Source organism: Cydia fagiglandana, chromosome 26 (genome assembly GCF_963556715.1).
Source record: "Cydia fagiglandana chromosome 26, ilCydFagi1.1, whole genome shotgun sequence".
NCBI classification, from domain to species: Eukaryota; Metazoa; Arthropoda; class Insecta; order Lepidoptera; family Tortricidae; genus Cydia; species Cydia fagiglandana.
The window spans coordinates 8259894-8284564 of NC_085957.1; the positions used below are offsets into that span (position 1 = coordinate 8259894).

Sequence of the window (24671 nt, forward strand, 5' to 3'; positions counted from 1 at the left end):
TTACAGTCATTTACATTTTATATACAATTAAATACAATACAAATAGGTACATATTTAAATTAATCAACAAAAGTCAAAAATATTTTGAGTTGGTGTTGTCGCGTGACCCAGGAGACAAAGGTGTTGTCGCGTGACCCGGGAGACAACAGTGATACGGTATTTAAATAAATATAAATAAAGAAGGCATTATGTAGCAATCATATAAATTATAAACGTCTATTTTGTTCACCATTGTGTAGTATAATTAATATTAATAACACTCTGTCCCAAATCCAAATTCAAATTGTCCAATTGGTAACTACTGTTCATAACATTATGCTGGCTCACTATATCACACACATCACTCTCATTTTTGGGCTTAAAAATCTTTAAATTCTTTGCCAAAAATACTTTAGAGAACGTCTTTCTAGACGCCGGCACCAAGCCTTTTAATTTCATATCTTTTACATAATGATTATATAATTGGTACTGATTTTTAACGCTACTTAAATCTAAGTAGAATAAATCACTGTACATAGGTGTAGATTTGCAATATGGACATTTAATTTCGACTTTAGGTAAACTATCTATATATGTTTCTACGTTTAAAGCTTTTAGAGGCTTTTTGGGTTCTTTAGGTCTATCTTCTTTGACGAGCCAGCATCTGATCATAGCCTCTTTGACTCCTAGAGTGTTGAGGAAGGTTGTTCGGCAGACGGGCAGTTTTTGGTCGTTGTATACAAGGTGGTACAATTTGGAGTCGCCTTTTCTCGATATTTCGCCTTTGTGTTTCAGTCTTCTTCGTTTCGCGGGTATATTGTCCACTAGAGATCTGGAATAGGTTTTATTCTATTATGAAAAATACAAAAACGTAGTCAAATTTTTTAATATATTTTGAATGAATTAATCAAATAGACAGGCCCCATATAATAGGTAGGCAACGCACAGACGCCTTCAATGGCACTAAAGAAAGTACGGACGAAGAATTCGTACGTTGACCCGCCTGTTCCTATCTCTGTCGCACGCGCATAATTATATTGCTATCCCCCTCGCACAGTGTCCTTGGCCGCCGGCATTATGGGCGGACGGCAATATAATAATTACGCGCGTGCGATAGAGATAGGAAAACGCGGGTTAATGTACTAATGTAATGTGTTTAGCGTCCTTACCTTAATGCAGAGTCGCTAGTGGCCTCGAAGGCGTCATATGTGCGTTGCCTACCAATAGTTTATGTATGCTACTTTTTAAATAATGTAATTACTTACATTTTAAATAATTATAATACCTATACATGTACTAAGGTATTCCATCCGTCCAATATCTTGGTCCAATGTGTATTTGCGTCTCACATTTTGCTTAATGAGGGACCGAGACGCAGTGCACATTGGACAATGAAATTGGTCAGGTGGAATGAGTGGTATTCCGTACTAACCGTACAAAATTCTTCTTCCCCGCCCAATCCAACTCGTTCCAAAAATAATCAAATATCTTCATCCTAACATCCTCGCTAAAGCTCGGGCACTTTCTCGCCATCCCTTTCTTACAGAACGGCGATGAGCAGGCCGGACCCATCTTTCTCTCCTGCTTCAACACGTCCTGGACCCATTTCGCTCTGTCCCTGTCTCTCCGGAAGCCGTAGTAGCTTTGGCCGGACATGCGTTTTTCTTTCTCTTCTTTTCTACGTTGCGATTTGATTTTGGCGTCGGCTTTTTTCTAAAAAAAAAGAACACATTGAATCAATTACGTCATATTAGTAGAAAAATATATATTTTAACTTTTTGAACTTGCAATTATGATGTCTCCTGGGTCACATATGTAAATCATTGAAAAATAAAAAACCATATAAAATTTATTATAATTATGATTGTCGTAACATAATATATTACTTATATTAGTAAACAACCAAAACGTAGAATATACTCTTGTTCATAAAAAAATGTATCTGAATTGCTAAACTGTGTTCAATGTATCAATACTCGGAGTAATTAACAACGGAGACGCCATGTCTAAAATTTTCGGTACAAAATAGTCTGCCGTTTTTTGCGGGGGAGGGGCACATCAAATGTATAGGTACGTCATGTCAGATAAACGTCAGTCCATACATATGGTTGACCATTGGCCGCCTATTTTCGACAGAGGGGAATGCCTGTTAATGGCGGCTCCATTGTTAATTACTCCGAGTATCAATATGGTCTCTTGGGTCACGGAATAAAAAAATAACAACATAAACCAGTCAAGGAAAGGAACAAAGTCTTTGATAATACACGAATATATAGAAACAGTAAATTCAATACCGCGAATGTGATGTGACGAAAAACTATAAAATGATTTCATTTTTAATATAAAAACTCAGCTTACCTTTGACATTCGCGATTTTGAACATCTGCTTTGCACACTCACACACACATTCAATTAATTATACATACATATGTATTTATATGGTAACACTTTGTAGCTTGTAATATGGTGTGAAATATAACTGATATAAGAAACCTAATAACCGGCCATTTGTGTTATTGTGCACAACATGAGAACGAGCTTTAGTTGCGAGTACCTATATTTAGTTCGTTTTTTTAGCATTAGAAAAAAGATAAACAATCATGATATGATATGTCTTTTAATTGAAAAACACGTTTTATGAATTAGTCACGGCAAATATGTAACTATTATGAATCTAATATGATCATTTAATATTCTTCTGCTTTCATAAGTAATAGGTACTGATTTTTAAAAAGCAATTTTTTAGTTCGTTTTTTTAGCATTAGAAAGAACTTGCAAGAACGTAAGCGATCTTGACATGTCTTTTAATTGAAAAACGCTTATTAAAATACAAAAACTATTACTTATGAAAGCAGAAGAATATAAATGATCGTATTAGATTCATAATTGTTACATATTTGCCGTAACTTATTTTTAAAACGTGTTTTTCAATTAAAAGACACATCAAGATTGTTTACCTTCTTTCTAATGTTAAAAAAAACGAACTATAACCCGTAATATTCTATAATAAAATCACGAACGTATAGAATTATCTTTATTTTGAATATGCGAATTTCGAAAAGGTGAGCAAGCTAATCATCAGACCGAGTGGCCTAGGCACCTATCCCTGTCTATTAATGGGGTTGGCAACTATCAAAGGTTTGCATAGATGGCGCCATCATAGCTTGCCCCTTTTTCTATGAGATCTGGCTTATAGGGCTGGTATCCAGGGTATTAAAAAAACAAAAATTTGACATAATTCTAGGGATTGACGGGGCAAGCTATGATGGCGCCATCTGCTAAAAACTTCCACCGGCCAACCCCATTGGTGTAAGCAATTAAGCATATTATGCTCAAAATAATTGCCATTCAATTTTATCCAGGCGTTATACTTCAACTGCTGGAACTAATTCCACGCAGACGAAGTCGCGGGCAAAGCTAGTGTGATATAAAGTACCTTATCTGAGGCCTTCGCCTTGCAGTAGGCCTCGTAGTCGATCAACCGAGTGATGGTCGGGGAGGCCGAACAGGCGGCGCACTCTGCGTTGCGCGGACGGAGTTTCACTGTACAAATCAAAATGGAATATGAAAAAGACTGCTGAAGAAATTATTAAAACTTGTCAGTGCGCAGGACATTCATGTGGAGTGGACCGGCTCGATCAATGGACGGAGGCGACATACAAAGATGATTGTACCGAAATTGGAAATACAATATTTTGCCTTCAAAGCACAGCACATAAAGACGGGAACGAGAGAATGGTGGATGCGCCTTGTCAAGCCTATACAAACAACATACGTAAACGACCATGGCAATATGGAATTGAAATACAATCCCAAGACGGGAAAATTCTATGCGGAAGGGAAGACGGTACAGAATATTCCATGGAGTCAGGAAAAAATGGCAACATTTATTGTGGAAATGCAAATATTATATTACTTTTATGCCAAGACGGTGCTTTCTCAGAATCAAGTGCTATGGAAGTACTTGCAAGAACACCTGAAGGGATCGAATTCATGTGTTCCAGGCAGTACGGGGACCGGATCAAAACATACATCCACATTGCAAGAATTTTGGTATTTCAAGAACCGATAAAGCAGAGATTTTATCGTGCAAAAGAAAAATGGGAAAATAAACATTCCACACTGAATAATGAAGAATACTTTGACCAATGTGATGAATGGTTAAAAAAAAAATAACAAACAACAAAATTGAAATATCGCTATTTGCAAACGCGACATATATGCATTTTACATCAAAAACGGGAAAACGAAACAATTTATTTTTCTTGCCCCCCCTCCACCGGCAAGACAATGATCATGAACAGTCTGGTAGAATGTCATTTTAATTATTGCAGACTCACAGGACTGACACCGGGCTCGTCATTCAATTTTTCCGGTTTGTTGCACACAAACGCATATTTAATGGATGAATGTAAATTAACCGAGAACCAATTTGAACAATGGAAGTTGCTCGCGGGCCGTGTACCCATGTCAACTGATGCCAAGTACAAGGATCGATGTGATGTGTACAATTGTACCCTGTACACATGCAGTAATTACCCGATCGAAATGTACTGTAAGGGTCTCCCCAAATATATCGACGCGCATTCGGCAAAAGCCGATAGGAAAAAGCTTTATGTCCGCGCAATAAGAGCGAAAAACCGGTCGACGCGTCCGGCGTCGTCGGCCGTCGCGAGCCGAGCCAAACGACGACTTTTTCGCTCTTATTGCGCGGACATAAAGCTTTTTCCTATCGTATTTTGCCGATTCCGCGTCGACATATCTAGGGGAACCCTAAGGTGCCGCAGGCAAAACAGGCAACCGACGAGAGGACACTCAAGTTTGAATTCAACTGGAAGTTACAGGGATTCATCAATATACCGCCGCACACTTGGGAAAAATTGTGGAAACAACATAACTTTGAACTTTAGTAATATAAGAGCTTGTATAATCCATGTATAATCAACACAATGTATAATCAATTAATAAAGCGCACGTGTAATCATCTTTAATTTTTTTATTGAAGTGTAGTGTGAAAATGTAGGATAATGAATGAATAATAGGGGTAATGCACTTTACGAGTCTAGATGAGATAACGCGCCAATCAAACGGATGCACTTAATTAGTATGCAAACACCAACACGGAAATGCAGTTTCTAGATAAGAGCGCAATACGACACTTTAATTGCATCCGGCGAAACAGGTTTTAAACATTGAAACCTAATCAATATGCACATAATTAGTATCGATAAGAGTGCAACACGACATCCGGCGAAACAGGTTTAATGTTTGATATAAAAACAAGTTGAAACCTAATCAATATGCACATAATTAGTACGCACACGAACGGAAATGCATTCTCGAGATAAACACTTAAATTGCATCCGGCGAAACAGGTTTGATGTTTGATATAAAAACAAGTTGAAACCTAATCAATATGCACATAATTAGTACGCACACGAACGGAAATGCATTCTCGAGATAAACACTTAAATTGCATCCGGCGAAACAGGTTTGATGTTTGATATAAAAACAAGTTGAAACCTAATCAATATGCACATAATTAGTACGCACACGAACGGAAATGCATTCTCGAGATAAACACTTAAATTGCATCCGGCGAAACAGGTTTGATGTTTGATATAAAAACAAGTTGAAACCTAATCAATATGCACATAATTAGTACGCACACGAACGGAAATGCATTCTCGAGATAAACACTTAAATTGCATCCGGCGAAACAGGTTTGATGTTTGATATAAAAACAAGTTGAAAACTAATCAATATGCACATAATTAGTACGCACACGAACGGAAATGCATTCTCGAGATAAACACTTAAATTGCATCCGGCGAAACAGGTTTGATGTTTGATATAAAAACAAGTTGAAACCTAATCAATATGCACATAATTAGTACGCACACGAACGGAAATGCATTCTCGAGATAAACACTTAAATTGCATCCGGCGAAACAGGTTTGATGTTTGATATAAAAACAAGTTGAAACCTAATCAATATGCACATAATTAGTACGCACACGAACGGAAATGCATTCTCGAGATAAACACTTAAATTGCATCCGGCGAAACAGGTTTGATGTTTGATATAAAAACAAGTTGAAAACTAATCAATATGCACATAATTATTACGCACACGAACGGAAATGCATTCTCGAGATAAACACTTAAATTGCATCCGGCGAAACAGGTTTGATGTTTGATATAAAAACAAGTTGAAACCTAATCAATATGCACATAATTAGTACGCACACGAACGGAAATGCATTCTCGAGATAAACACTTAAATTGCATCCGGCGAAACAGGTTTGATGTTTGATATAAAAACAAGTTGAAACCTAATCAATATGCACATAATTAGTACGCACACGAACGGAAATGCATTCTCGAGATAAACACTTAAATTGCATCCGGCGAAACAGGTTTGATGTTTGATATAAAAACAAGTTGAAAACTAATCAATATGCACATAATTAGTACGCACACGAACGGAAATGCATTCTCGAGATAAACACTTAAATTGCATCCGGCGAAACAGGTTTGATGTTTGATATAAAAACAAGTTGAAACCTAATCAATATGCACATAATTAGTACGCACACGAACGGAAATGCATTCTCGAGATAAACACTTAAATTGCATCCGGCGAAACAGGTTTGATGTTTGATATAAAAACAAGTTGAAACCTAATCAATATGCACATAATTAGTATCGACCGAACCGGTATAGAATGCATTTTCGAGATAAGAGCGCGCGCACAGCAACACGACACTTGGAATATTTTTATACATTGCCATTACGATGTATGAGTTAATGTTAATGAACTTTGAAATTAACAGATTAGAGTTAGGTTAGGTTCTACTACGTTACACGTGCATGGCATACGGGGCATTTCATATGAAGCGGACAGGAAAAAAAAGTGAGGTTCCCGAATTTGTTTATATTTGGTTTAGTTCTTCTTCTAGTAGGTATAAAACCGGACGCCAAATATTTTTTATATATGACGTTTATTTTAAAAATTATGAGCTTTTCAAAAATTACCGTAATTGAAATTCCGATTTTTTGAAACTCGAATATCGAATAATTAAAATATATAACTTATTATTAAACCAAGCGTTTTGTATAGAATTTTTAATGATCTTTTCAGCGAAGAAATCAATTTTGAAAAATAAAAATAAAATAATGGTTAAAACCGGAAGTAAACTTTTCGAAACCATTTTTCGAAAACTTTGACCAGTTTTTTTTTATTTTTTTTTATCTCAAAATATAGCCCTAAGTATGTACAAAATACACTAGAAGTTGCAGAATGGGATCTCCATTGGTTAAGACAATAGGTCAATAAATGTACATACATGTCGCCCTGAGTGCGACGTACCGTACTGGTATACATACATATAGCAGCTGTTTAGCTTATAAGAACATGTATTCAGTAAGACTGCTGGTAAATTCTAATCATAACATAATGAAATAAGAAAGTCAACAATTCTAACCAGTTTATTTCATAATTTTTATTATTTTACAATAAGAATCTATGCTAGAGCTCGTTCTTTTTACAAGAAGACCGTCAGTTTTCGGAATAAACGCATGAAACTTTTTTGTTCCTGGAATCGTGACTGCGGAATCAAACCTGGCCTGCAAAAATATCCTCTGACGTTGAATATCGTCTTTAGAGCAATAGTAGATTGCCGTTTGCTTCAAAGATGATTTTGCCCAGTCATACAATCGCATTGGTGAAATTATTGATCTACTTGGAGGTAACTGCAAACTTGCACGCGTCGCCAAACGTTTCAGGTTCCCTCCGAGACCGTCGAGGCCCTTTACCGTGAGATGTTGCGTGAAAATGTGCCTCTGCATTCGTATTAAAATCATCCTTGTAATAAATAAGATTAACAAAGTTAAACCTATTTTTAAAATGTTGTGAGGCACCATCGGTTATGTATGTATATGATTTTAGATGCAATTATTTATTTTTCTGAAAGGTGCTTGTGTAGTAATATCTGGTAAGCATAATAGATAGCTGTGTCATGTTTTGACACAGCTACCTATTATGCTTGTCTGGTAGACGACCGGTCTGGCCTAGTGGGTAGTGACCCTGCCTAATGAAGCCGATGGTCCCGGGTTCGAATCCTGGTATAAGGGCATTTATTTGTATTATGATACAGATATTTGTTCCTGAGTCATGGTTGTTTTCTATGTATTTAAGTATTTATATATTATATATATCGTTGTCTGAGTACCCACAACACAAGCCTTCTTGAGCTTACCGTGGAGCTTAGTCAATTTGTGTAAAAATGTCCTATAATATGTATTTATTTAAGAAAAAAAAAAGACTATCGATGAAGGGGAAATCATCGTACAGTGTGTGTGATTTTGCAGAAAATTACAGTTTCGTAGTCCAAGATTCTGCCCAATCGTTTCATTGGAATAACGACCAAGCTACACTCATAACTTCGGTTTATTACTATAGAGATGGCACTGAAATAAAACACGGCAGCATTGTCATGATTTCCGATGACTTAAAACATGACACAGCTACCTATTATGCTTACCAGATATTACTACACAAGCACCTTTCAGAAAAATAAATAGTTGCATCTAAAATCATATACATACATAACCGATGGTGCCTCACAACATTTTAAAAATAGGTTTAACTTTGTTAATCTTATTTATTACAAGGATGATTTTAATACGAATGCAGAGGCACATTTTCACGCAACATCTCACGGTAAAGGGCCTCGACGGTCTCGGAGGGAACCTGAAACGTTTGGCGACGCGTGCAAGTTTGCAGTTACCTCCAAGTAGATCAATAATTTCACCAATGCGATTGTATGACTGGGCAAAATCATCTTTGAAGCAAACGGCAATCTACTATTGCTCTTTAAAGACGATATTCAACGTCAGAGGATATTTTTGCAGGCCAGGTTTGATTCCGCAGTCACGATTCCAGGAACAAAAAAGTTTCATGCGTTTATTCCGAAAACTGACGGTCTTCTTGTAAAAAGAACGAGCTCTAGCATAGATTCTTATTGTAAAATAATAAAAATTATGAAATAAACTGGTTAGAATTGTTGACTTTCTTATTTCATTATGTTATGATTAGAATTTACCAGCAGTCTTACTGAATACATGTTCTTATAAGCTAAACAGCTGCTATATGTATGTATACCAGTACGGTACGTCGCACTCAGGGCGACATGTATGTACATTTATTGACCTATTGTCTTAACCAATGGAGATCCCATTCTGCAACTTCTAGTGTATTTTGTACATACTTAGGGCTATATTTTGAGATAAAAAAAAATAAAAAAAAACTGGTCAAAGTTTTCGAAAAATGGTTTCGAAAAGTTTACTTCCGGTTTTAACCATTATTTTCTTTTTATTTTTCAAAATTGATTTCTTCGCTGAAAAGATCATTAAAAATTCTATACAAAACGCTTGGTTTAATAATAAGTTATATATTTTAATTATTCGATATTCGAGTTTCAAAAAATCGGAATTTCAATTACGGTAATTTTTGAAAAGCTCATAATTTTTAAAATAAACGTCATATATAAAAAATATTTGGCGTCCGGTTTTATACCTACTAGAAGAAGAACTAAACCAAATATAAACAAATTCGGGAACCTCACTTTTTTTTTCCTGTCCGCTTCATATGAAATGCCCCATACAGTAAACGGGGTAAGGGGTAAGGTGGGGTGTAGGAGGGGGTAGGCACGCTCAGGTTTGCGACGCTGGGCTACAGGTCTGCTCACTCAAGTCCTTCATACACGTCCCCGTCAGCCCTGGATCTGCCGCCGCGGACCAGGGTTGAACCCACCCGGGGTTCACTGCTGGGTGGGTCGTACACCCTGGAAATGCTAGTGGTCTTAACGAGCGTCGCACTATTTACCAACAACCTCGGGCCACTAGCAGCTAAGTATGAGGGCCATACCTGGTGTGACAGTCCCACCCGCCAGGTAATCCTTCTCCCCTACCTTATCTCCCGTCTTAACATCCTGTGATCCAAATAGTCATTTCCCGTCTTTACTCCTATCTTTATCCCTCCTCTCTCTAATCCCTCCCCTTCCCAATTTCCCCTTTTGCTCCCCTTTCCTACTCCATTTCCTCTCCGCCAATCCAAGGTGTCATACGTACCGTGCCGATGGATGCGTGGCTGGTGGCGAGACCAGTCTCTAACGGCGTCTCTACGAAACCGGGACGAATCGTAGTAGTATATAGTCCTTCAGTCGGCAAGCGGGGCTCTGCCGTTCTGCGACCAATATTTCCCTTGCTACTCGTGGGACGTTTATGGAAAGTAGTAACAATCTAGAAAGTTTTGACGCCATGTCCTCAGCTCTGGACTTGATCCAGGCTGAAGGTAGTATCGGAGCGAAGGAGGCTGTAGAAGCCCCTGGCACGCCCGAGGTTTGCTCCGAGGGAGGGGAGAGGGAAGCTGAGGTCGACAGAGACGACATCGTCTCTGGTGCGCCCGGCGACACCTCCTCGACCAAGGAGCCGCGTTTCAAACGCATGTCGGGTGCCGCTCGCAAGAGGTTCCGCAGGCTAATGGGCGACGGGGTAGCCAAAGAGCAAGCCCTGTCATTGGCCCGTAAGCCTTGGGTGGACATCGCTGTGGAGAAGCCGGCCAAAGAGAAAGGCCCTGTAAAAAGGGTCCGCTCCGAGGACGAATCTCCACAGGGATCAGTGAAAAAGGCCCCGAAACTCCGCGCTGAAACCTCAGGGGAGCCTCGGCAACCGAGCTTCAGGGAGGTAGCGGGGTCCTCACGAGTAGGGATCCGTAATTCGGACCCTATGAGTGAGGACCAGATGAAGTTGGTCCACCGTCACCTAAATCTCGCCATGGTTAGCCAATGGGCGAATGCGAAGGGCGGTGCACCACAGTTTCTGGGCTTCATTCACAAGACAGGCTGGATACTGGTGACCTGTGTCAACCAGGTTAGCAGGGACTGGCTTGTGAGTGAGGTCCCGAACCTAAAGCCGTGGCCGGAGGCGAAACTCTCCGTCATCCCGGAGGGTGAATTGCCCAAACCAGCCACGGCCATCACCTTCATTCCAGAGTCCGAGGCGGCCTCAGTGGAGGAAGCCTTGGCGCTGATCAGGGTCCAGAACTTTGGCCTGAATACAGAACTCTGGAAAGTTCTCGGGGAGAAGGCTGAGCAAGGTGGCAAGGTGGTCACCTTCGCTCTGGATGAGCCTTCCGCCGAAACTCTTAAGGCCAATCGTGGGGAGGTAGCGATTGGCTTTAAGAAGGTGCTGTTCCGACTAAAAGGGGGGCCAAACGCTCCCCCAGCACAGCAGATGGAACAGCAACCCCAGCCCCTCGCGGAATCTGCTCCCGGGCCAAGTACCATGGTACCTAGCGGCCGAACTCCCATACCCCAGGGCTCTCGTGGCCGTGGGGGCGGGCAACCGGCAGCTAGAGGCACAAGGGGCATGACGAGGGGCATGGTACCCGGTAGGGCCAGACCCATAACCTCGGTGACAGGAGGGCCTCAAAGGACTCCTGTTGCGAGAGGCAGGGGAGGGCCACAACGGGTCACCAAGAGGGCCAAATAAAATTCCCTGGCCCTACGGCACCCGCGAGGGTCCTGCAAGCAAACATCCACCATGCGGCAGCAGCCACGGCTATTGTTGAAAGCCGGCTTGCAGGACACGTCGACCTCGCACTACTTCAAGAACCTTGGGTGCGGAACTCAACCATACTAGGACTGAACTCGACGACCTGGTAGCAGCGTATGTAAATTTCAAGGGATGGAGCGGGCAGAGAGTTATACTCTGTTCGGCATACCTCCCTGGAGATAGGAACGACCCCTCTGCGGAACTCACAGCCGTGGCCGACTATGCCCGCAAACACAACGCAGAAATACTGGTGGGATGTGATGCCAACGCCCACCACACCAACTGGGGGAGCACCGACATCAATGATAGGGGTGAGTTACTACATGACTTTCTTCTATGCAATAACTTCCAAATTCTAAACATAGGATGTTCACCCACCTTTGTCACTAGGGTTAGGAAGGAGGTTTTGGACTTGACTTTTGCATCTTCAAATCTAGCCAGGCATATTCAGAACTGGAGGGTAAGTGATGTAGAATCGTTGTCAGATCATAAACACATCTGTTTTAATATATCTTTTTCTCTCAGCGTTCAAACGGTCACCTTCAGGGATCCCCGGAGGACTGACTGGGAAGGCTACAGGAGCTGCCTAGAACGTAATCTGGAATCCGTAGGGAAGGTAATAAAAACGCGGGAGAGTTTAGAACTTGCGGTAGAGGTGGTCTCAAATGGCATTGTAAGTGCCTTTGAAGAAAACTGTGCTCCCAAGGTCAAAACTACCAAACGTGTGGTCCCATGGTGGAACTCCAACCTTAGGAGGCTCAGGGACAAAACACGCAAGTTATTCAATAGGGCTAAGAGGACAGGGGAGTGGGAGGTCTATCGGAAAGCCCTAAATGAATACAGTAAAGAGATTAGGAAAGCTAAGAGAGCGTCATGGAGGAGGTTCTGCGAGGAAATTGAAAATACGCCTCAAGGAGCGAGACTTCACAGGATACTCTCCAAAGCTAGAAGCAATCAGGTAGGCCTTCTCAGGAGGCATGATGGCTCCTTCACTGCTAGTGAGACGGAGACTTTGGAGCTCTTAGCTGAAACTCACTTCCCAGGGGCAGGACAGGCGCACGAGTCCCAGGTGTTCAGAGGCTTGCATAGGCCTCGCCCGGAGGACTGGAGGCAGGCTGCCCTCGTCATAAGGCCCGGGATAGTGAAGTGGGCTATAAACTCTTTCAAACCTTACAAGACGTGCGGCCTGGACGGAGTAAGCCCTGTGCTAATGCAGCGAGGAGCTGAAGTCCTAATCCCGCATTTGGTTAGAATCTTCAGAGCTAGTTATGCCTGGGGACACTTGCCAGAACAGTGGAACAAGGTCAAGGTATTATTTATACCAAAGGCTGGGAGGAAGGATTACGCTTTAGCCAAGTCCTTCAGACCGATCAGCCTCTCCTCGTTCCTCCTTAAAACCTTGGAAAAGGTAATCGATAAGTATATCAGGGAGAGCTGTCTTCTGAGAAAACCCATACACGACAGCCAACATGCTTACCGCAGGGGCAGATCTACAGAGACTGCCTTGCTGGAGCTAGTTGACAGAGTGGAAAGGGCCTTGGAAGACAAGGACATAGCCATGTCGGCCTTCTTAGATATTGAGGGCGCCTTTGATAATACACCCATTCGGATACTGGTGGAAGGGCTTAGGGCCAAGGAGGTGGATTCCACCACTGTCCGCTGGGTGCAAAGCATGCTCTCAAGCAGAGTGGTTAGGCTAGACTTGCTTAACACTACACTCGAAGTGGCCACTGCGAGAGGCTGCCCGCAGGGAGGTGTCCTATCTCCCTTGCTCTGGACTCTCGCGGTGGATGGACTTCTGCACAAGATGGCGGAACTCCGAATCGACACTCAGGGGTACGCAGACGACCTTGTTGTGACGGTGAGGGGCAACTGCCAAAGTACTTTATCAGACCTTATGCAGAGGGCTCTCAACACCATAAATACATGGTGCGGAGAGAATGAATTGTCTATCAATGCAGATAAGACAATTATAGTACCATTCACGAACAAGAGGAAACTGGACAAACTTAAACCGCTTGTCATGAATGGTAAAACTATTCCGTTCTCAACAGAGGTCAAATATCTGGGGGTAACACTGGACCAGAAACTGACCTGGAACAAACATGTGGACGGAACCATACAAAAGGCCAGATCAGCCTTGGCAATATGCTGTCGTTTAGCAGGCAACAGATGGGGTCTAAAACCCAAAATTGCCTTATGGCTGTACACATCCATAGTGAGGCCGATAGTGTCTTACGCCTCTGTAGCATGGTACAGGAAAACGACGCAGAAGGTAACAGTGATGAAGCTTGGCAGCCTTCAAAGAACTGCCTGTGTCATCGTCACTGGGGCCATGTCATCCTCCCCGACGGCAACCCTAGAAGCCATACTAAATCTACCGCCCCTCCACTTACATCTAGAATTGGAGGCGAGATCTAGTATGCTTAGAATAGCGGGCGCGAGGAGAGGTAATTGGTTATCGCAAACTCTGAGACTGTTTAAGGAATCAGTGTACGATATTCCTGTTCTTGGGATGCCATCCGACACTATGTCACCCAAATTTTGTCCACTCAAACTTTACTCAGTGGAAATCCCCAAACGGGAGGACTGGTCAAACAGTCAAATCAAGTGGAAAGAAGGAAGCCTGAGGTGGTACACTGATGGCTCCAAATCCGGATCTGAAGTAGGCTGCGGAGTATACGGTGAAGCGCCTAGGAAAAGTATCAGCTTAAACCTAGGACGTTTTTGCTCTATATTCCAGGCAGAGGTATACGCCATTCTGGAATGTGCGTCAATCAATCTGCAAAGCAACTACGGCAACCATACTATCTATATCCATTCGGATAGCCAGGCGGCACTCTTAGCCCTAACCTCCGATGGCACCACATCGAGGCTGGTTGAGAACTGCAGGCAACTATTGAACAACCTTGGAGCCAGGAACAAGGTTGTTCTACGTTGGGTCCCGGGGCATGCGGGTGTCGTAGGAAACGAGAAGGCCGACGAACTCGCGCGAGCAGGGGCTAAGGGGAAGAACTACAGTCCTGAGCCCTTTTGTGGTATCCCCAAAAGCCTAACGCGGCTAGAGAGAAGCCTAAAGACCTACTGTCACTACAAAACCATTCAACTCTGGAGAGAAACAACAGGTTTGAACCATTCCAAAGCGCTTATCAAGGCCTTCAGCAAAAAGGCGTCCTCGAACGCCTTAACGCTGTCTAGGAACCAACTGCGCAACTTGGTAAGGGTGCTTACCGGGCACTGCGGCCTAAATAAGCACATGCACACCATGGGGAAATGTGACATAGGGCGGTGCAGACTCTGCATGGAGGCAGAGGAGACGCCCTTACACATCCTCACAGAGTGCCCTTGCCTAATGCGTACTCGTGACCTAATCTTGGGCGGACACATATTACGCCCGGAGGAGGTAAAGTCTCTCGAAACCAAAAAGATCCTGCAGCTATTTGAAGTTGCAGGGTTGGATCGAGAGTTGTAGTAGGTGGCGATCACAATAGATCAGGAATGGTCGCAGTGATACATAGGCTTTGGAGCCTTATATAGCCCCTAATAAAGAAGAAGAAGAAGAAGAAGGGGTAAGGTTACTACTACTACTACTACTACGTTACACGTGAAAAAAAATGCCTTTAAAACTTTAAAAAATAACAAAAAAAAAAAACAATTTACTCATTTATTTATTCATTTTATTTATTTATTCATTTATTTATTTATTCATTTATTTATTTATTCATTTATTTATTTATTCGTTTATTTATTTATTTATTCATTTATTATTTATTCATTTATTTATTTATTCATTTATTTATTTATTCATTTATTTATTTATTCATTTATTTATTTCTTTACTTCTTCAACACGTGACCACACCCAAACACACCTAAACAAACCCAAACCATATACAAATATATCACGTCACATAAATCAATAATAATATCAACACAACGTCATAACTATATAACACTACACCCAACATGACACACACCTAACCAACACAACACAACCACAACCTACAACCCAAGAGGTGGTGAAGATTTCGGCAGATGACACACACCTAGCCAACACAACACAACCACAACCTACAACCCAAGAGGTGGTGAAGATTTCGGCAGATGACACACACCTAGCCAACACAACACAACCACAACCTACAACCCAAGAGGTGGTGAAGATTTCGGCAGATGACACACACCTAACCAACACAACACAACCACAACCTACAACCCAAGAGGTGGTGAAGGCTGCGTGTGCGTGACGTGCACGTGCGCGTGTGGCGTTGTAGTATACAGATCCTTATGAGAGATGGCACACCGCTTGCGTGACGTGTGCGTGTGCGGCTCCAACAATTTTAGCGCACGCACACGCGCACGTCACGCACACGCAAGCCGGTGTGGCTCGGCTTTTAATATTTATAACACTAGTATACGATTACAAATATGGTGGAGGGTAGACTTAGTTTTTCTGCCAACAAACTGTTCTGCAGTTTGGGAGATAAGTGCAATAACTTCACTGTAATTTTGTTTGGATTATAAATAAATAAATAATAGTTATTTGTTTTACAAGGGGGCAAAGTTGTTGTTTAACCGCTCGTGCTAATATTGATACCCGAGCAAGCGAAAGATTCCAAAATTGAACCACGAGCGTAGCGAGTGGTTCGAAAAATGGAATCTTGAGCGTTGCGAGGGTGTCAAAGCACGAGGGTTAAACAAAATTTGCCCCCGAGTGAAACACAAAATTTTTCACCACACTAACCCGAAGCAAATATTAAATGTAAAATATCAAACAAAATCAAACCAAATCAAATCCAAATAAATGTTATTACATATTTATCATTCAAAATCATCATTTAAAAGCCAATTTTACCAGCAAACATAAGAAAACAACTCAACATTTGCATTTATTTACTTTGTCTCACATGTGAATAAAATGCAACTTTGCTATCAGTTTTTGAAGTGCAAAGTAAGGCTTTCCGAGCTGGTGTGGTGAAATAGTTATTTGTACAACAAGAGATCAAAGTTTGATATTTCTTCGAGTGCTTATTTTGATTCCCGTGCAAGCGAAAGATTCTATAATAGATTCACGAGCGTAGCGAGTGAATCTAAATTAGAATCTTGAGCGTCGTAAGGGATTCAAAACCGCACGAGATGTAAATAACTTTGATCTCGTGTAGTACACAAAATTTTTCACCCTAAGCAGTGAGAACATACCTAGAGGGACAGAGATAATAGAACCCAAGTATATCGAACTTGTATTAGACCCCGCATGTTGAAATGACATTTGACTATAAAAGTCACTTGAATTACATTTTGTCTCACTCAGTGAGCAAAATGCGATTTTGCTCACCCATTTTGTCTCACTCAGTGAGCAAAATCGCATTTTGCTCACTCTTTTTAAGAAGCAAAGTACCCTTGTTCGAGCTGCTGAGGTGAAAAAATATTTATTCCATATAAAATATACAATAGTTATTTGTTTTACAAGAGGGCAAAGTTGTTGTTTAACCGCTCGTGCTAATATTGATACCCGAGCAAGCGAAAGATTCCAAAATTGAACCACGAGCGTAGCGAGTGGTTCGAAAAATGGAATCTTGAGCGTTGCGAGGGTTTCAAAGCACGAGGGTTAAACAAAATTTGCCCCCGAGTGAAACACAAAATTTTTCACCACACCAACCTGAAGCAAATTTTAAATGTAAAATATCAAACAAAATCAAACCAAATCAAATCCAAATCAATGTTATTAAAAATTTGTCATCCAAAATCATCATTTAAAAGTCAATTCTACCAGCAAACATAAGAAACTAACTCAAAATTTGCATTTGATTACTTTGTCTCACATGTGAATAAAATGCAACTTTGCTATCAGTTTTCGAAGTGCAAAGTAAGCCTTTCCGAGCTGGTGTGGTGAAAATACATAAAAATTCATTACTTTTTTACATCTGTTCTTAGGTATAATATAATATAAGGGTTAGGTAGGTAATTAGTCCATCTTAGATATATAGAGTAGTACGGCAGACTGTTTCGTACAGAAAATGACAGCCATGATATCTCTAGTTAAGTACTAAATGCTCCAAGTTTGAAAATGATGATTGTATGGAGGCGGCAAGTTTCCAAGGGATACAAAACTTACCATTTCTGAAGGTACAGTCATCGCCGTCGAAGATAAGCATACGCTCGACTAACAGCTTATTGTGAGGATAACCCACTATAAGCTTAATGGCCTCCAGCGCTTGTAGCACGCCTGAAACGAAATAGTGGTATAGTATGAATAATCTCAGGTGATTATTAAAACCAAAATATTACTTTGCTAATCCGCGTAATAAGATAACGTGCTAGTCAATCAGTGCTAACCCGTTATACTTACTTGCGTATTTTTTGCATGCAATTAATGTTCCCACCCTCCCACCGCAAAAATAAATACGCAAATAAATATAACAAACCACCACCAAAAGAATAATACTCGACACGTGTTTCGCCTCTCTACGAGGCATCCTCAGGAGCTGTTGACGGTCTGACGTCCGGCAACGGAATGACGTGTCCAGAATGGTCGGCCATATTTATACCTTGACCACTCCCCCTACTGTGCAAGTGTGAGTGAGATGGAAAAATTCGTAATAACGGCGATGACGCAACATTCAATTGTTCGTTAAGAATCATGCCCCTATTGTTGTACCTAGTTATTTCCAGTTGTTCCAGAACACCCAAACGCAATCCCTTCTCACAAACATGCAAAACATCAAAAGAATGATTCTCAGATAAAGTGTGGCCTGTATCTAATAAGTGCTTTGCAAAATTGGATTTTTCTGGATGGTTATGTCTATATGACGCAACATGCTCTTTATACCTAGTAGTGAAATTACGGCCCGTTTGCCCCACATACACTTTATTACAATCGTCACAGGTAAGCTTATAAACTCCAGACTTTTTCCCATTCTCGATCTTATCTTTGCCATTACAAAGCTTTGAGCGCAAAGTGTTATTTGTCTTAAAGGCCACAGGAATGTCGTTAGACTTTAAAATATTGTAAATTGCATCAGACAACTTGCCAACATAAGTTATGCTCGCTTTATATTTCTTAATCGGTTCAGAGGATCGTGCCGCATACAACATAGTGTTGACTATAGTATTCTGCTTCTTTCTGATGATACCATCCACCACAGACTTATTGTAACCATTCGAAACTGCTAAGTGATAAATATTATTTAATTCAATCTGATAGTGTTCATCAGAAAGAGGCACAGTCAACATTCTATGCACATAACAATGAAAAGCAGCCAACTTATGCTGCCACGGATGCGTGGAAGAAGCCGGGATAACTGTATCGGTATGTGTAGGCTTACGGTAAATTCGGAACTGATGCCTGTTGTTTACTTTAGTGATTGTCAAATCCAGAAAATTCAGTGAGTTGTCTTGCTCTAGTTCCTTTTTAAACTTAATTTTTGGATGCTTACTATTAATTTCAGCAATAAATGCATCCAGCAGGCCCATACTACCCATCCAACAAATAATTAGATCATCCACGTATCTAAAATAGTATAATATGTTACTGTTGCCCACAATATGCTGGTTCTCAAAATGGTCCATAAAAATATCTGCCATTAAAGGACTTAGTGGTGAACCCATAGCCAAACCATCACTTTGCAAATAATACTGTCCCTCAAATCTAAAATAATTTTGTTTCATACAAATCGCTGTTAGATCTATCAATTCGTCTATTTCCCCTGGATGTAAACGTTGCCTTTCAAAAAGACCCTTAAGAATCTCCAAAGTCTCTCCATATGGCACATTTGTAAACAAACTGTCTACATCCAATGAAAGAAGAACAGCATTCTCTGGTATGTTAATGTCCTTAATCTTTTCTATTAACTGCAAGCTATTTTTCAAGCAATATTTCGGCTGGAACTGGGACTTGTTTCTTATAATGCAATTCAACCTTTTTGCCAGATTATAAGTTGGCGCACCCAAGTATGAGACCACTGGACGAACTGGGATATTATCCTTATGAATTTTGGGAAGTCCATAAAGAATAGGAGCTCGTGGATTCATAGGCACAACCATACTCTTCTGATGTTCGGTTTCAAAAACAAACGAAGAATTCTTAACTGCTTGTCTAAGATCTTTCTGGAACCCTGGAGTTGGGTCTCTGTGCAATCTCGAAAATCCATCACCTTGAATAAGGTCTAGTACTTTCTGATTATATTGTCCCTTCTCCATAATCACAATGCAGTTACCTTTGTCTGCCTTTGAAACCACCAAATCACTGTCTTGCACTTTCCGTTGTATAGATCTCAGCAGCAAACCATCAGAATCAATACTCCCACTCTGTGCTAGACCAGTACTCTTAATAACATTAGCTACCATGGTCTTTGTATCTACATCACCACGGCCCCGCACTATTGCAACCTCAGAATCCACTGCCAAATTTTCTAACGTTCTCTGAGTAATTTTTGTCTGGAAATTATACTTCAAACCTTTACCTAAAAGCCCAATTTCATTTTCTGAGAACTCCACATTAGTTAAATTCTTGACTCGAGGATGGAAATCATGATGAGTTGTTGGTTGCACATCCCTTCTTCTTAAAAACGAACCAGAACTCGACTCTGTTAACCTATGCAATTTGTTAAGCTGGGTAGTATACATCTGGTGTGCAAGTTCAGAAGGTGGTGGTGTGGTGTGTAGGTTAACAGAGTCGAGTTCTGGTTCGTTTTTAAGAAGAAGGGATGTGCAACCAACAACTCATCATGATTTCCATCCTCGAGTCAAGAATTTAACTAATGTGGAGTTCTCAGAAAATGAAATTGGGCTTTTAGGTAAAGGTTTGAAGTATAATTTCCAGACAAAAATTACTCAGAGAACGTTAGAAAATTTGGCAGTGGATTCTGAGGTTGCAATAGTGCGGGGCCGTGGTGATGTAGATACAAAGACCATGGTAGCTAATGTTATTAAGAGTACTGGTCTAGCACAGAGTGGGAGTATTGATTCTGATGGTTTGCTGCTGAGATCTATACAACGGAAAGTGCAAGACAGTGATTTGGTGGTTTCAAAGGCAGACAAAGGTAACTGCATTGTGATTATGGAGAAGGGACAATATAATCAGAAAGTACTAGACCTTATTCAAGGTGATGGATTTTCGAGATTGCACAGAGACCCAACTCCAGGGTTCCAGAAAGATCTTAGACAAGCAGTTAAGAATTCTTCGTTTGTTTTTGAAACCGAACATCAGAAGAGTATGGTTGTGCCTATGAATCCACGAGCTCCTATTCTTTATGGACTTCCCAAAATTCATAAGGATAATATCCCAGTTCGTCCAGTGGTCTCATACTTGGGTGCGCCAACTTATAATCTGGCAAAAAGGTTGAATTGCATTATAAGAAACAAGTCCCAGTTCCAGCCGAAATATTGCTTGAAAAATAGCTTGCAGTTAATAGAAAAGATTAAGGACATTAACATACCAGAGAATGCTGTTCTTCTTTCATTGGATGTAGACAGTTTGTTTACAAATGTGCCATATGGAGAGACTTTGGAGATTCTTAAGGGTCTTTTTGAAAGGCAACGTTTACATCCAGGGGAAATAGACGAATTGATAGATCTAACAGCGATTTGTATGAAACAAAATTATTTTAGATTTGAGGGACAGTATTATTTGCAAAGTGATGGTTTGGCTATGGGTTCACCACTAAGTCCTTTAATGGCAGATATTTTTATGGACCATTTTGAGAACCAGCATATTGTGGGCAACAGTAACATATTATACTATTTTAGATACGTGGATGATCTAATTATTTGTTGGATGGGTAGTATGGGCCTGCTGGATGCATTTATTGCTGAAATTAATAGTAAGCATCCAAAAATTAAGTTTAAAAAGGAACTAGAGCAAGACAACTCACTGAATTTTCTGGATTTGACAATCACTAAAGTAAACAACAGGCATCAGTTCCGAATTTACCGTAAGCCTACACATACCGATACAGTTATCCCGGCTTCTTCCACGCATCCGTGGCAGCATAAGTTGGCTGCTTTTCATTGTTATGTGCATAGAATGTTGACTGTGCCTCTTTCTGATGAACACTATCAGATTGAATTAAATAATATTTATCACTTAGCAGTTTCGAATGGTTACAATAAGTCTGTGGTGGATGGTATCATCAGAAAGAAGCAGAATACTATAGTCAACACTATGTTGTATGCGGCACGATCCTCTGAACCGATTAAGAAATATAAAGCGAGCATAACTTATGTTGGCAAGTTGTCTGATGCAATTTACAATATTTTAAAGTCTAACGACATTCCTGTGGCCTTTAAGACAAATAACACTTTGCGCTCAAAGCTTTGTAATGGCAAAGATAAGATCGAGAATGGGAAAAAGTCTGGAGTTTATAAGCTTACCTGTGACGATTGTAATAAAGTGTATGTGGGGCAAACGGGCCGTAATTTCACTACTAGGTATAAAGAGCATGTTGCGTCATATAGACATAACCATCCAGAAAAATCCAATTTTGCAAAGCACTTATTAGATACAGGCCACACTTTATCTGAGAATCATTCTTTTGATGTTTTGCATGTTTGTGAGAAGGGATTGCGTTTGGGTGTTCTGGAACAACTGGAAATAACTAGGTACAACAATAGGGGCATGATTCTTAACGAACAATTGAATGTTGCGTCATCGCCGTTATTACGAATTTTTCCATCTCACTCACACTTGCACAGTAGGGGGAGTGGTCAAGGTATAAATATGGCCGACCATTCTGGACACGTCATTCCGTTGCCGGACGTCAGACCGTCAACAGCTCCTGAGGATGCCTCGTAGAGAGGCGAAACACGTGTCGAGTATTATTCTTTTGGTGGTGGTTTGTTATATTTATTTGCGTATTTATTTTTGCGGTGGGAGGGTGGGAACATTAATTGCATGCAAAAAATACGCAAGTAAGTATAACGGGTTAGCACTGATTGACTAGCACGTTATCTTATTACGCGGATTAGCAAAGTAATATTTTGGTTTTAATTAATATGGATTTCCGCAAAGTAACGCCTGATTCTATTCACTATTTCAGGTGATTATTGTTTTTTTTTTTTGTTAGACTGCTGAGCAAAGGCCTCCCCTCGTTTCCTCCACTCGACCCTGTTTTTTGTAGTTTCCCGCCAATCCGGATAAAATGCGTCCAAGTCGTCCCGCCATCTCCTTTTCGGTCTGCCTGCACTCCGGCCAGCACCATTTATGGTGTTCCGTGGGTCCCACTCCGTAACCATTTTGGCCCACCTTTCAGGGTGCATGCGGCAGACATGTCCAGCCCAATCCCACTTAAGCTTAATCACCTAATCTGTTAAACAAAAGATATTGTTTCCTTTATGCAGTGGTTACAATGCTTACTGCTAATAGCCCCGACGTAAGTAACGGGAACAAACCCATTTAAAAATCAAATTTACCATACTTATTATATGGTTCAAATTCTTGAATCAGCCCATACGGAGATAACACGTTTTTGTTATCTCAAAAAACAAGACCACCCTGATTGTTCTCTGAACAAGCTGTCATATGAATTTAAACCTTAATACTATCACGATAGTCGCTTTTTAAACGACATGTTTGCTTTGTCACGAGCTGTAGACCGCTCTTAAAAGAAACAAATGCTTTTGTTTAACGGATTAGCACCCGAACTCTAAAAAATCATCTGAGATAATTCATACTATACAGTCGACGTCAATAGTTATTTGTACAACAAGAGATCAAAGTTTGATATTTCTTCGAGTGCTTATTTTGAGTCCCGTGCAAGCGAAAGATTCTATAATAGAAATGATATGATGATGATAGAATCTTGAGCGTAGTAAGGGATTCAAAAGCGCACGAGATGTAAATAACTTTGATCTCGTGTAGTACACAAAATTTTTCACCCTAAGCAGTGAGAACATACCTAGAGGGACAGAGATAATAGAACCCATGTATATCGAACTTGTATTAGACCCCGCATGTTTAATTGACATTTGACTATAAAGGTCACTTGAATGACATTTTGTCTCACTCAGTGAGCAAAATGCGATTTTGCTCACTCATTTTGTCTCAATCAGTGAGCAAAATGCGATTTTGCTCACTGAGTGAGACAAAATGACTCAGTGAGCAAAATCGCATTTTTCTCACTGTTTTTAAGAAGCAAAGTACCCTTGTTCGAGCTTCTGAGGTGAAAATATTTGTTTACACTTTTGCACTTACTCCTATGTAAAGTATAAGGCGAAAATTGTAAACATATTATTGACGTGGACTGTACAGACGTATACTCTGTATCTTTAGGTATATAAATAAAAGTACACAAAATCTACCCTCAAATGGCTCCTTAAGCCAGTTGAGGGTAGATGAAATCATTACACGATCAAATAATGTAGGTTAAAGTCAGGTCGTTCAGTGACAGATCCAGGCGGTTATGTATTTGGTTGGTTAACCAATAAATGTTATAACTGCCTGAAAATGTAAAAATTGTTTGTTTACTTTTATTTAAATACCTAAATATACAGACAATAGTAATATAATATATAATAATATACGGAAAATAATTATACACTACATGTGTAAACTTGATACTATATGCATGACATTGACCTGTAATTATAATTTTTTAAATTATTATTAATCCTTATTGTTTAGTCTGACCAAAAAGAATAGATATAGATAGTATAGAGGGGTCCTGTCATAGTAAATTTTGTAGTCACAGTAAATTTACTGCCATCTATCGACACACTAAACTCAAAATGAAAACGTATCAAATTATCAAAAAATGTATTATATGGATAAATGACTTTATTATATTTATATCATTTTGAACCATGTTCATTCAGTGATATCTATGTGTTAAAATTGTTAAATATGAAACGGTGTCGTCACGCCATCTAGCCGAGGATAGGTTAAAGGTGTGTGCGGCATCTATCCGAGAATGACTTTTTCTTGATTTCCGAGGCACGTTTTTTCCTTAGAATTTGTTCATCTTATACGAAGTTATATATGTCTTTGGATCGCCATTACTATAATTTTTTTTTTAATTTATTGAGAAAACCAAACAGTCATATAAACATATCAAAAATACAATACAAGATGTACTACAA

The 24671-nt window shown here is 40.2% G+C and overlaps 1 protein-coding gene across 1 annotated transcript in view; it reads right to left on the minus strand.

Moving 5' to 3' along the window:
• Nucleotides 1-24671, minus strand: part of LOC134677473 (adenylyltransferase and sulfurtransferase MOCS3) — a 33193-nt gene continuing 8522 nt past the window's right edge. The window contains exons 8-11 of the mRNA XM_063535955.1: nt 17713-17823; nt 3416-3522; nt 1412-1692; nt 1-811 (exon numbers count right to left, since the gene is read on the minus strand). Coding sequence (XP_063392025.1) covers nt 226-811; nt 1412-1692; nt 3416-3522; nt 17713-17823 — 1085 coding nt within the window. The 3' untranslated portion in view covers nt 1-225. The remainder of the gene's footprint in view (nt 812-1411; nt 1693-3415; nt 3523-17712; nt 17824-24671) is intronic.